A 12,010-nucleotide genomic window follows, 5' to 3' on the forward strand; every position below is an offset into this window, starting at 1 on the left:
AGGTTGCACTGTCCCATCTAGAGTACAATATGACTGTACACTTTGTGGGCTTTCTATCAGTTCGCCAACTAGCTCCCACATGTACATGTTGGCACACGCTTTATATTTTTTACACGCAAGTGTTATTTGTCCAGGAAGATGAAAGTTGGCCAGGAGTTCCTGCGTTATTGAAAAAAAGATAGCGTGGCTTGACCTGGTTCACTGAGGTATACAGAACAAAACAAAAAGCAGCATGGGTTGTTAACTCTTGCACAACGTTATTGTAGTATCCTCTCACCTTCTAAGGGCCCCTGTTGTGCAAAGTCCACCCTTTCATCCATTAACTTATCGTGTGCTGGGTGCTGGATCCTATTGGTCATTACATTTAAATAAAAGTCTTCTTTATCTTAGATAACACATTTTACACTTTTTTCTATCCATCTATTCTTATCTATTTATCTATCTATCTAAACGATATAGCCTATTATACATACGGACTAAACATTATTCAATTTAGAGTAACGTAAGTTACTTTAAAGTAGGGGGACATGTATTATTTTAATGATGACCGTGTGGTAAAAACCTATTTATTATTTACTCTAAATACATTACAAGCCACTGAGTGTAAAATAATACATTTTTGACTTTGACCCACAAACACAAACACCAACAGAGGGAGCCATTTTCATTCAACTGCAGCTACCCTGGGACCATGGACTGTAGACAAACGCTATACTTCTCGAGCACTGTGTGTGGACTCGTCTGTATATTTCTAGACCCACATTTTCCACTTACTCAGAGCAGAAGCTGCTAATAAATTGGTTGGGATGAATTCCTTTGAATCTCGAATGGGATTTGTCCCTGATGAAAAATCACCATTATATTCCTTTGCTTTATAGTGAGCTTACAATGACTTATTTTGGTGGTACACAGTCATTGTAATGCCTCTATCATATTAGTTTTGACATTTGGAAATGCTTGTTTCATCATGTTCATCATTCTTGTTTGTTTGTTTTTATTAAACAATTGCACATGTACAATTTCACAAATTGTCAGTAAGAAACGGCAAAAATACAGACATTTAAACTAACCAAGGGTGCAACCGCAGAGAATAAAAAAATAGGAAAAACCTAAATAAATAATGTAAAGAGAAAAAGGGGACACTAAGGCACAAACTCTGATTATGTAATTACAAACATGTATCACAGGCAATGCATGCCATTACTGTTCTTATGGTCTTCTTGTTTGTACAGCATTTCAGGGTTTTTAAATACATTTCAAACTCTTTGTAAAAAAACACAAGAAATGGGTCTTTGGCTTGTGAACGTTATGAACATAGAATTTGGTAAAAATAATCGATACATTTATGATATACGCTCTTTCTTCAAATGTTCTGTCATTGTTAAAGAATCCAAATATTACATCTTCATAGAATAATGAATTTGTTTTGCACAAAACATCTCTAATACATTTTTTGACATTTTCCCATAACTTATGAGTTGCCAAAAAAAAGATGAGGCACAGTTTTAGCTTGAGCTGTGCAAAAGGTACAATATACATCTAAATCTTTCTTACATTTCTTAAGAACATGCTTTGCAGGGTAAAACTTGTGTAATCATTCTTGTTTAGGATTGGTGGGTATATTGGTGTTTTATTTTGAAAGTTTGGCCGGAAGTACAGTCTTTATTTATATCGCTGATGGCATTTGGCTGACAGGAAGTTTGCTGTGTTCACGCTCTGTTTTCATTGGGGCATGCCCTTGAAAACCTCGTCAGACCTGCTTTTGTTACGAGTGACTTTATTTAGCCTGCCGCTTTCAAATTACACTAGCTAGGTATGTACAGCTTTCATTTGCAGCTAACCAAGCTACCCTTCAAAGTTAAAAGCGAGTGTGCAGCTGTGTTGTGTATAATGTAGCACATATCGTTAGTCAATTTAACTCGCAGAAAGTAACGTTGAACGTCGTTTGCTAACGTTGCGTATCGCTAGCACCAGATGTCAGACGGTGTTAGCGTGAAGTTACTCGTCTCGAGCAGGTAAAGTCACTGACTGCCGTTAATTGTTTCGTTCCCGTAGGTCGACGGTGACGGCGCCATGGGGTTTCTCCTGTCCAAATCCATGGATGCAAACTTTAAAAAGCAGCAAGAATTCATGCTCCACAATGGGCGGCTGCAGGTGAGTGAAGGTGCAGATTAAGAAGATGCAGTTTGCCATGCACAGGTGGTTTTACGTCACGCACCTGCAACCACGTGACAGGAACATGGAGACACATGTTCTGTTTGATCTACTGTAGCTTGGATTGTACCTCATTTGTATATCTCCCCCAGCTGCAGACCCACAAGGCCCCCCAGAAGCCTCATCATGCTCACTGTGTGGCTAATTGATAAATTATGATTTTGAGGATGAGGGGAATTTGCAACACACAACTAAAGCATGATATCAACTGACTCAATGAGGACCTTTCTATTGGGTCAAAACGGTGTCCAAACCTAGCTTTAAGATTACAATTCCATTGATGCTGCACATATATTGTGCATATTCCAAAAATACAATATGTTTGATATAGTTACTAAACAGCCAACGTGAAACCCTAAATAATATCTTTCTATATATCTGTCTTTCTTTCCTTGCATCACACAGTGTCAAACCCAGGGATACACGCTGCAGTTAGAATCTCAGCATTTTCTAATTTAGAGCCCACATGTTTTATTGCGCTCATTATTTCATTTCAAACAAAGGATTGTTTACTTTCTTCTTCTTCTTCTTTTTGGGGCCAATCTGTGGTGATTTATTCGTGCCTGTGAGCTGCCGAGCAGCAGCAGGTGGGATGTGTGGCCGTCATAACACCAATGACATTATCCAACTCACACCCAACAGGTTTGTTGCGTAGCGGATGACTGTTATTATTATTCAGTGATGACAAAGGTTTGGAAATTGAGTTTCAGAGAGCCCTCGTTTGGGTTGTGACGATGACTCGCGAGTCAATATTAAATACGTTAAGCATTGTGTCATTGACTTAACTTACTGTCGATAGTTTCCTGTTTATAATTCACACTCTGCTTTACTTTTGAATACAAATTAACAAGACATTTAAAATGTGTCTGTGATGTTGATTAATTCAAGCTTTCAGAATTTGGCAGAACAAAAACAGTCATACAAAAATCTTCCGTGTCTCTAATGGTCAAATTTTATGTTACCGTCTGTAATAAGGACATTTCATCTTTCCATCACCCAGCTGAATGAATGAGATTGACCCTGGCAATTTCAGAATATCTGTGGAGCAAGATGTGCATTAAGATGTCAAAGATGATTGCTTTCCAGTGTTTTCAAGTCTCATCATTCGAAGTTAATTGTTCCTTTCTACGAGTCAAAGTCTTTGGGCTTTGTGTTTGACTCACAGTGTCTATCCTAAACCTCACTTGAACATTTAGTGGCCGTGTGTGTGTGTGTGTTTGTGTGACGCATATAATGAAGGATAAATGGCAGCTGTGTGATGGCGTCTGTGATGTTTTCGATCATTTCGTATTTAATAGGTGTCTTGGCTGCAAATGATAGGGTTGTGCTTTACATTCACAGTCACGGGTCTTGAGTGGGTTTGAGTGTGAAACAGGTGGGAGGTATACGGCCTCCCTACGAGGTTTTGTTTCACTGGTGTTTGACCCCCGCAATCCTCACTTTAAGATAAAACTAATTATGAACAAATGTTGTTTGTTTAAACAAAAAATGATGTACTTTACAGAGAGTAGATGCATTAAAAGTAAAATCCTTGTTATGAAGTGGTACAGTAGAACACAGGTTAACTCAAATACATTAAGGCTAATCGGGTGAAGGTAACTATAAAAACGCAGTAAAATAAACAGAATAAAACTGGTGAAAATAGTGAAATTACCAATTTTCGCACCTTTTGTATGGAAGTCGTCACTGCAATTACATCCTGGAGTTTTAAATTTGGTTTTGGAGGACAGCTGAAAGCCCACGATAGTCAACACTGAGGCTTCTGTCATCAAGTGCCTTGTAGGTAATTAATAATAATCATAATACCTGGAGCCAGAGTAAAGGTGCTGTATCAGAAGTGCTACGATCTGAATTCTTCTGTCCTCCTGGCTGCTTTGTCTCAGCCAGCTGAGAAGTTTACAAAAAAAAGAGCTTTTGGCCGATTGTGCATGCTGTGTGTAAACAGCGGCCTCTAAAACATTGTTATGAATAGTGTATTCCACAGCAGCATATTAATCTCCCTAAATGTTCCTTTAAACACCATAGCCATAATATGTCTTTGTGTGTGTGTCTGTTGTGTATTTCTTACTTTCTGTCTCTATTTTCCTGTTACATCTACTTCTTCCAGTATGTAGACTGTGATGATCGTGTGGATCACATTGCAGGTTATTGTCCCGCTCTGTCAATGCTTCTACTGTGGCCTTTTAGAAAATGTCAGTGAGCTTCCACGCTTACGATTCAGCTCTGCTCTCACCTCGTCACCTTTCAGGAGTGAACTCATTGTGGCTCATTTCTTTCTTTCACTTTTTCCATCAGCGCTCTTTCCGGTCACTGTCTCCTCCACTGCTTTTCCAAGCTTGCCTTCAAATCTACACTCTTCTTTTTGTTGAGTAACTCTGTTTATCATACATGGGTTTAGACACGTCTGCATTTCAGTAAACAAAGTCCCTGAATTTATTTATTTTGACTCTGACAGAATGTTTAGGGTCATTGTTATGGCCAGATATTTCCTGATTTAATTCAATCAAAATGTTGCCAATTTTAGACATTTGACATTTGAGAAATCTATCTTCTTATGATAAATGAATGGGTGTTTTATAGAGAAACATGTTTATACATCATTTTGGTATCGCCACCAAAGCAATTGGAAACTTTCAAATCTTATCCAATTTCCAGTCATGTGGAAAGAAAGCACGAATTGTCTTTGAAAATCTCGATGATCTCTAATTACTGTCAGATATTGAGTAATCTGGATGTGAGCGGCCGGTGCGTTCACATCTGTGAGGTTGGAAGTGGATTTACTGGCCGTGTGTGTGTCCGTGGTGTGGAGGAGTTTGTTCCTGTTGGTGACTGTGAGTGTGGGGAAGTAGCAGATGCAGCAATGGAGGACGACGGGCTGCTGGTTGGTGGGGTGCAACAGAAAGGACGTTGAGTTTTCCGGATGGCATAGAGCTTGTTTATGATTGGGAGTGTTCACCAAAGATGCGTTAAATGTCCGGCAGCATTCCAGTTTAAATGTCGGCGTCCGTGCTCAGGCTGTGGAGGTTGTAGTCTCGCTTCACATGCATTCGTCTGGGCCGCTTGAGAGAGTCGGCATTGTTTATTATTCATATTTTATATTTCATATAGACTAAAAGATGAGTCAAAATATATAAATAGGCAGATTAATAGATGATGAAGGTAATTGTTTGTTGCAGCTCTAATAACAGAATTGTATTCACAAGCAAATTTCTGTTAAGGGAAGTCATTTTTGCAGTCATTGCACTTTAATGCATCATGTGACAAGTTTATTAAGCAGATTTACTCTGATTACATCTCCACAAAGACCATTTCCATCTCTTTCCAACTCCTTTTTTTTAATCTCCGTTAGAATATTCTACACCTCCTTTAAAATAAACGTACAAGCAGGAGACTAAAGCGAGAAAAGGATTTTCAAGAAGTAGGTAGTTTCCAGATAGTTTATAAAATGTTTCTGACATCCAGGAGCTCTTGTTTACTTCCTGTTTTGTGGCCCAGATGAGAGAAACGATGACTTTGCGAGAGGTGAAGTCTTTTCAAGCATGTCGCGAGGAAGCCTTCATTACACATCACTGTAGTTTCCCATTGCACTGACAGACGGACTACTCCACCCAGAGTTTCTGAGTATAACACGCTCACCCTGTTTGGAGGCTCCTTCTTCCTGGTGAAGGCATCACTTGCAGTGAGCTCGGTGACAGTAATCGTCCCCGAAGGGTTTTCCAAATTTCATGACAAAATTAAATAGTCAAATGTACATCCCAACTTCTCAGGAGTACACAGCTGTGCATACCTGTGTTTTCCGCTTATGATGGCTGCTTCACTATATGAATAATTGATTGTAACTATCCTGAAATGTTACAAGGGAAGACATTGAATGTTAGCCACCTTTTATGAAATACAATGTAAAAGAGTTCAAGTTAATCTGGGCTCAGTAGACATTCGGTAAAACCAAAGTTGTATCAGTTCTGCTCTACAACCCTCTCATAAAAACACACCTCTGTCATTATATCTCGATATATTGTATGTTTAGTGCTTTCTGAGTGGCGTTTGACTAAAATGCCGTCGCTGTTCACAAATGTTGATTCAACTCTCCACAATCCGTGTCACAACATGCTTCACAAACATGTTCAATACGATGTAAGAGTCGTGTGCGCTTCATTAATGGAAGTGGCTCTTTCTAGTGTTTGTACCTGCCGGTGACGTCTCGGCCCGGTGATTACAGCCGAACCCTCCCGAGCGACAGCCGAGCGCCTGGCGGAGTTGTGACATTTAGGACATGCATGAACTGCAACAACTGCAACACGGCGAGGCTGTAATTCTAAGTCTGAACTTTAAGCCTTTCCTTTTCCTTGACTAGTATTAGTCAACCCACTTCACACGGTCACAGCAGGAAAAGGAATTTGGTCATGTGTTCTCCAACAAAGGTGTTTGATTAGTGCTATTACAGTTTCTGTTATTAGATTCGGCCTTTGAATTAACACGGCAGTATAAAGTGATGCAGACTGGGCTATCTGGGCAAAGCATTGTCATTCCAGAGGATATGTTAAACCATTATTGTAGCTATATGAATTATATTTGTCGTATAACTCATATAACACAATATCTCATGCTTACTGTCCGGCGCTGAGGGAGTGTTGGCTGATCAGTCGTACCCTTATTTATCCTGCTCGACAACTTAAAACGCATTTACATAAAACGTGACCAAAATAACTCTTGACTCGTTCATTCAGAGGCTCCCGCACCTCATAGCCGAGCTTGAAAATGGCTCATCCTCCTCTGGTACCTGCATGTATGGTGATCAAAATGTTGCTTTTCCGACCTGTTGTAATTGAAGTCATCCACTCATAGAGGGTCTTCTTAACCTTTGCGTCATCACTGAGCTAATGCCACGCTCCTTAAGTGGGAATAAAAGCTCATCTTTGAAACATTTGCTGTTGTTAAGGGATGAAGGCTTTTGCAATGATGTCCTTCAGTCAGCTCAATAGTTATTGTAACGCAGGAAACATGTCGATGTGAGTGAACGTCAAACAGGAACCGACAAAATAATAATCAGACTGAGGTTCATCAGCATGGACACAGTGTATCTGACTCTTTGTCCCTCTGACGGCCTGTGTGTCTCCCTGCTTTAATATCCAGGGTTATTCTTTCAGATACACACAACTTAAACTAAAATGTTATGCAGCTCACCAGGTAGAGCATTCTATCAGTTACTCGCTGCGTTGCCTCGAAGTCTTGAAGTAACATGTTTTCTGTCCTTTCTCCTGTGTGTGTGTGTGTGTGTGTGTGTGTGTCTGTGTGTAGCTGGAGCGTCAGATCCTGATGCAGAACCAGATGAGGGAGAGACAGATGGCTATGCAGGTCGCCTGGTCCAGAGAATTTCTCAATTACTTTGGGGCTTTCTACGCAGCGGCTACAGTTGGGCTCACCATAGGGTGAGTCTACTCCACGACTGCTCCTAGAGATCAGCTCAAAGGTGTTTGGCTTAAAATCAACTTTCACCCAGAGGCCATCTCTTGTTTCTAACACACACAAACAAAGACCCAGTAATAATAATAACTGGACCTCATGATGCACAGTGAGAGAACAACCTGCACCAGCGTGTATTGGGGCTGGGGGGGGAAATCGATACAGCATAGTATCGCGATATTTAGCGCGGCGATATTATATCGATACACGGACGCCAAGTATCGATCTTTTATTCTATAAACTATTAAAAAAAAAAAAAAAAAATCAAATCAATTGCTTTTTCAGTCCACTAGATGGTGCTGAGTTGTTTTCTGGTGAGGTCAGCAGAGGTGCCGGGTCTGCGTGCGTGATTGGTCGGAAGTTGGTCGAAACAAAGATGGAGACATCAGAGAAAGAACTCAGATAAAACATGTTGACACCGTTTTCCTTTGGGGACATAATTAGAAGTTGAAAAAAGTAATAAATCGCAATATATGTTATCACAATATCGCAGTATCGTGAAAGTATCGCGATACTATCGAAGTATCGCGATAATATCGTATCGTGACCCAAGTACCGCGATAATATCGTATCGCGAGATCTCTGGCGATTCCCACCCCTTGCGTGTATGACAGCTGTACGTCAGTATTAAAGTCATCACAGTCTCGTAGCCTTTACTGGTGCAGCTCCATGTAGGACGTTCGTCACATAAAGTTTAACTGTGCAGCTCTTACAGTCTTGCTAAAAATCACAAGCCTCCTATAGGTGGTGTCATGACAAATCATTCATGCGTGGTTGTAGGTCTAATTCACGTGATATTTTCCACAATTTATCCTTCTATATTCCCAGGATTTGGGTATTACAAACATTTTAAAATGTCAACATAATGGCCCTCTGTGTTACTGTGTATTGTAATGAAAATATCGGATTCAATTTTCTGAAATTAAATATAATTGTGTAGCCAAAATGGAAGTATGCGTTCTCTGAGTGCTTTTATTTCTCCTTTCATCACATAATTACAGTGGGAGATACTGAGTTGATCTTTTTGTTTCTTTCTCATTTTTCTTCAGTGCCCTTAAAAGAAAGAAACCATTCCTATTGGTTCCCGTCGTCCCTCTCAGCTTTATATTGGCCTACCAGATGGACAGCGCCTACGGGACACTTATTTATCGCGTAAGAGGTATGACTACGTCGTTATTAGTATCGTCACTTCCACACACAAGCAAAGTCGTGTCGGTTATCTTTTACTTTTCAAGATCTACTCTCCACAATTACCAACGTTTATTAAACAAAAATGCCTTTAAGCTTATCTATGTCTATACCTCTTTTGCCCAAATCTCTTTGGGGGGTACCAACAAAATGTAATAACTACTGTTAATTAGCTGATGCATAATAAATTCACTGGCTTAATTAAAAGGAGAACATAACACAACTGCTGCAGCGTGAAGGACAACAATAGTTGTTTTCACAGACGCACATTTGCCACAATATCCCACACTGTGTTTTTTCCCCCCCACGTTGTACTTTCAGGGGAGGCTGAGAGTATTATGACGTCTGAACATGGCCGCCTGGACCTTCCTCACGGGACTCCAACTTTCGATAGCATAGAGAAAGCCCGCCGCGCTGGAAGCAGCCTCGCCTCCTTCTTGGAGAAATGACATGTTGGTTATTTGAGACACAATCCTAAAAGTCCATCCGACGTAGTCACCCTTCCTGCTTTTGCTTAAGAAAACCTGCCAACTGTCTTTTTGACATTATATGGTTTGCACTAATTTTTTTATCATGGACCTTGAGTCAAATAAGCCTCAGTATTAATGAATGTAAAAATGATTAATTTGTGGTGGTTGTTATTTGAGGTGCGTAAGTGGCCAAACAAAATGCTTGAGTTAGTAATATACTGTCAGCACTGTAGTATAGCATTGAATATATCTGTAACATGAATATTTGCATCATTACATACAACCATTGTAATGTCATTCACGCAAGATTATTGTATACGGACTCAAAATGAATGCTGTCTTCCAAATCCAGAATACATTCTACTTGTATGCTATGGTGTGTAAATGCTTTTTAATATTTCCAATATTTCAGCTGTTCTTTTTGTAACTTTTCGAGTTTGAACTCACCACACACTAAAAAGCAGCTTAGCCTCAGTGTGTAATATGGAATCGGGACACTGCGTTCATCTCAACAGATTGTGTTCGCTTGTTAATCGTGTTGCTAATTAAAGCTGCATTAAGCGACGTTGACCACTAGAGGGCAGAACGACTTTAAAACGCTGTCACAGTAACATCACCTCTACAAAGTCTGAGGTTGTTTCAGCAAACAAAAAACAACTTGACAATCTCTTTGTGTATAGGAATGCAATATCCACGTTTTTTTTTTAATCTCTAGTTCGGCTCACAAACAGAGGTACAGAGTGAACAAAATGTTAATATAAGAGATATTCAACACTGCAGACATTTGTCATGACAGCGGAAGATTGTTATTCCTCCAAACTGTCACTAAACCTTTGGTCATTGTTTCTGAAAGAGTTCATTTGCCACGGTCCAATATGAGTGCTTCGGTGCTTTAACGCAAAGCTGGAGCATTGCTGCACCGTTTTATTATCCAAGTTGTGTTCAGCGGATGTAAAATATTACACGGTGCAGATATTTATGCATTCTTCATTTATCATAATGGAAGCTATATTTGAAAATCCAATAAAAATAAATATTGCCAATACTTTCTCTTCTACGACCATATTTTGTGACAAGCCACTAACTTGTAGAAAACACCTAACTTTGTTTTTACATCGATATCATGTAAAAGCCAAAAGTACTTAGTCTTAATTTCTTCCCCAGCACAAGACGTCATACATGCCTTCACATTTTTTTGTCTCAAAGTCATAATTGAAACTAGTGTATGAGTAATGTGCACACTTCAAAATGAAATATTCCCCTAATATGATTACAATAAAGAAATAACTGCATGTACGTCATTGTCATCCATCTAAAAGACGTGTGAGGGAGGGAGAGGGGTTGGGGTTGGATGCATAGGTTGATGAGTGAACCAGTGACGCGGTTTACAGAGAGAACAAAAAGAGGAAACCAGAGCCTACTCTGCAACACAACACTTACAACTTCAGTATTTGGCTGCAACAGAACTCTTCTAACGGAAAGAAAACAACAAGGAAACTAACAGGATTGGAAACTCTGTCCAGATCTGAGGTGGAGCTCATCTTGACCCTCCTGTGCAGCGCAAACCGGCCAACTCGTTCTGTTCGTTTCAAGTGAAAATGCTCTGGAGGTTGACTCTTGCCGTGGCTGTGGTATGTGTCGGTGGCATCTGCAACTGTGGGAAGGCGGCGCTGATGGACAGGTTGATCCTACCGAGGGACTACGTCGTGAAACTGTGCGGGAGAGAGTTCATCCGAGCGGTCATTTTCACCTGCGGCGGCTCCCGGTGGAGACGATCCACGGAGGGGGACAAAGGTGAGTCAACATTACTGCCTTTTCACTAATTGCTTAAATTGTGTATTAAAGTGCATTTCTAAAAAAATACCAGCAGAAAGATTTGTATAAAGGCATGTTTCAAAACATAAAGACTTATTGTAAAATCAACTTCTGACTATATGTTGAAACATGTCGTTAAACTGGGTGAAATGTATTTCTAATTTGCGAGCACATTACTGTAGATGGTGAGTTATTACACATCAAAAGGGAATCAGCCCCCCCCACCCCCCACCACCACACACTTCAGTTGGACAGCTGATTGACAGAGCCTCCTATTTCAGCACCATGGTCAGCTCATGTTCATTGGTAATTGCACAAACCCTTTTAGTGAGTAATAACTATTATTTCAGTGTCCTCCGAAAAGCACCTTTTTCGAAACATGTTCTGATAATTGAATATATTTTTACAATGACTGAAGGTGCATTTGAAAAATGGACCGTAATCTTTCTGTTCAACTCATGTTATTATTTATCTGTCCCTTTTCTCCAGATCCCTACAGGTGGAGTTCCCTCAGTGACATCACAGTGGAGGACAACCAGCACACCTGGCAGTCCGGCCCAGAGCTCACAGCAGACGATCTGTCTCCTCTCAGAGTCGGCCACGCTCACTCCCTGGCAGACCTCCTGGCTCTATACGGGGCCAGAGGGCACTGGCGGCAGCAGCCGCCGCTGACTGACTTGGCCCTTCGGTCGTCCACAGTTTTAGGCGAGCGAGACGGGAGACGAGCAGCAGCTGACGGGCCCGTACACAGCAAGATGAAGAGGAACCTTTCTCTGGGTGTGGCGAGAAAGTGCTGTAACCACGGCTGCACCAAGAATGATATCGGACGCTTGTGTTGAGGCACGGAGGAGTGGGGAGGT

The 12,010-nt window shown here is 40.6% G+C and overlaps 2 protein-coding genes across 2 annotated transcripts; both read left to right on the forward strand.

Annotated features, from left to right (window-relative positions):
* The first annotated feature begins 1,678 nt into the window (after positions 1–1,678).
* plgrkt (plasminogen receptor, C-terminal lysine transmembrane protein) lies at positions 1,679–10,380 on the forward strand. The gene is made up of 5 exons (XM_079288985.1): positions 1,679–1,813; positions 2,056–2,154; positions 7,513–7,643; positions 8,727–8,836; positions 9,187–10,380. The coding sequence occupies exons 2-5, from the start codon at positions 2,074–2,076 to the stop codon at positions 9,312–9,314; spliced, it is 450 nt and encodes a 149-aa protein (XP_079145111.1). The 5' UTR covers positions 1,679–1,813; positions 2,056–2,073; the 3' UTR covers positions 9,315–10,380.
* A 459-nt stretch (positions 10,381–10,839) lies between these two features.
* Positions 10,840–11,989, forward strand: rln1 (relaxin 1; the record flags this gene model as incomplete). Its single annotated transcript, XM_079289936.1, has 2 exons — positions 10,840–11,129; positions 11,640–11,989. Exons 1-2 carry the CDS (start codon positions 10,934–10,936, stop codon positions 11,987–11,989), a joined length of 546 nt encoding a protein of 181 aa, XP_079146062.1. The 5' UTR covers positions 10,840–10,933.
* Between the last annotated feature and the right edge of the window lie 21 nt (positions 11,990–12,010).

The sequence above is a fragment of the Melanostigma gelatinosum genome (genome assembly GCF_949748355.1).
Source record: "Melanostigma gelatinosum genome assembly, chromosome: 18".
Lineage (NCBI taxonomy): Eukaryota > Metazoa > Chordata > Actinopteri > Perciformes > Zoarcidae > Melanostigma > Melanostigma gelatinosum.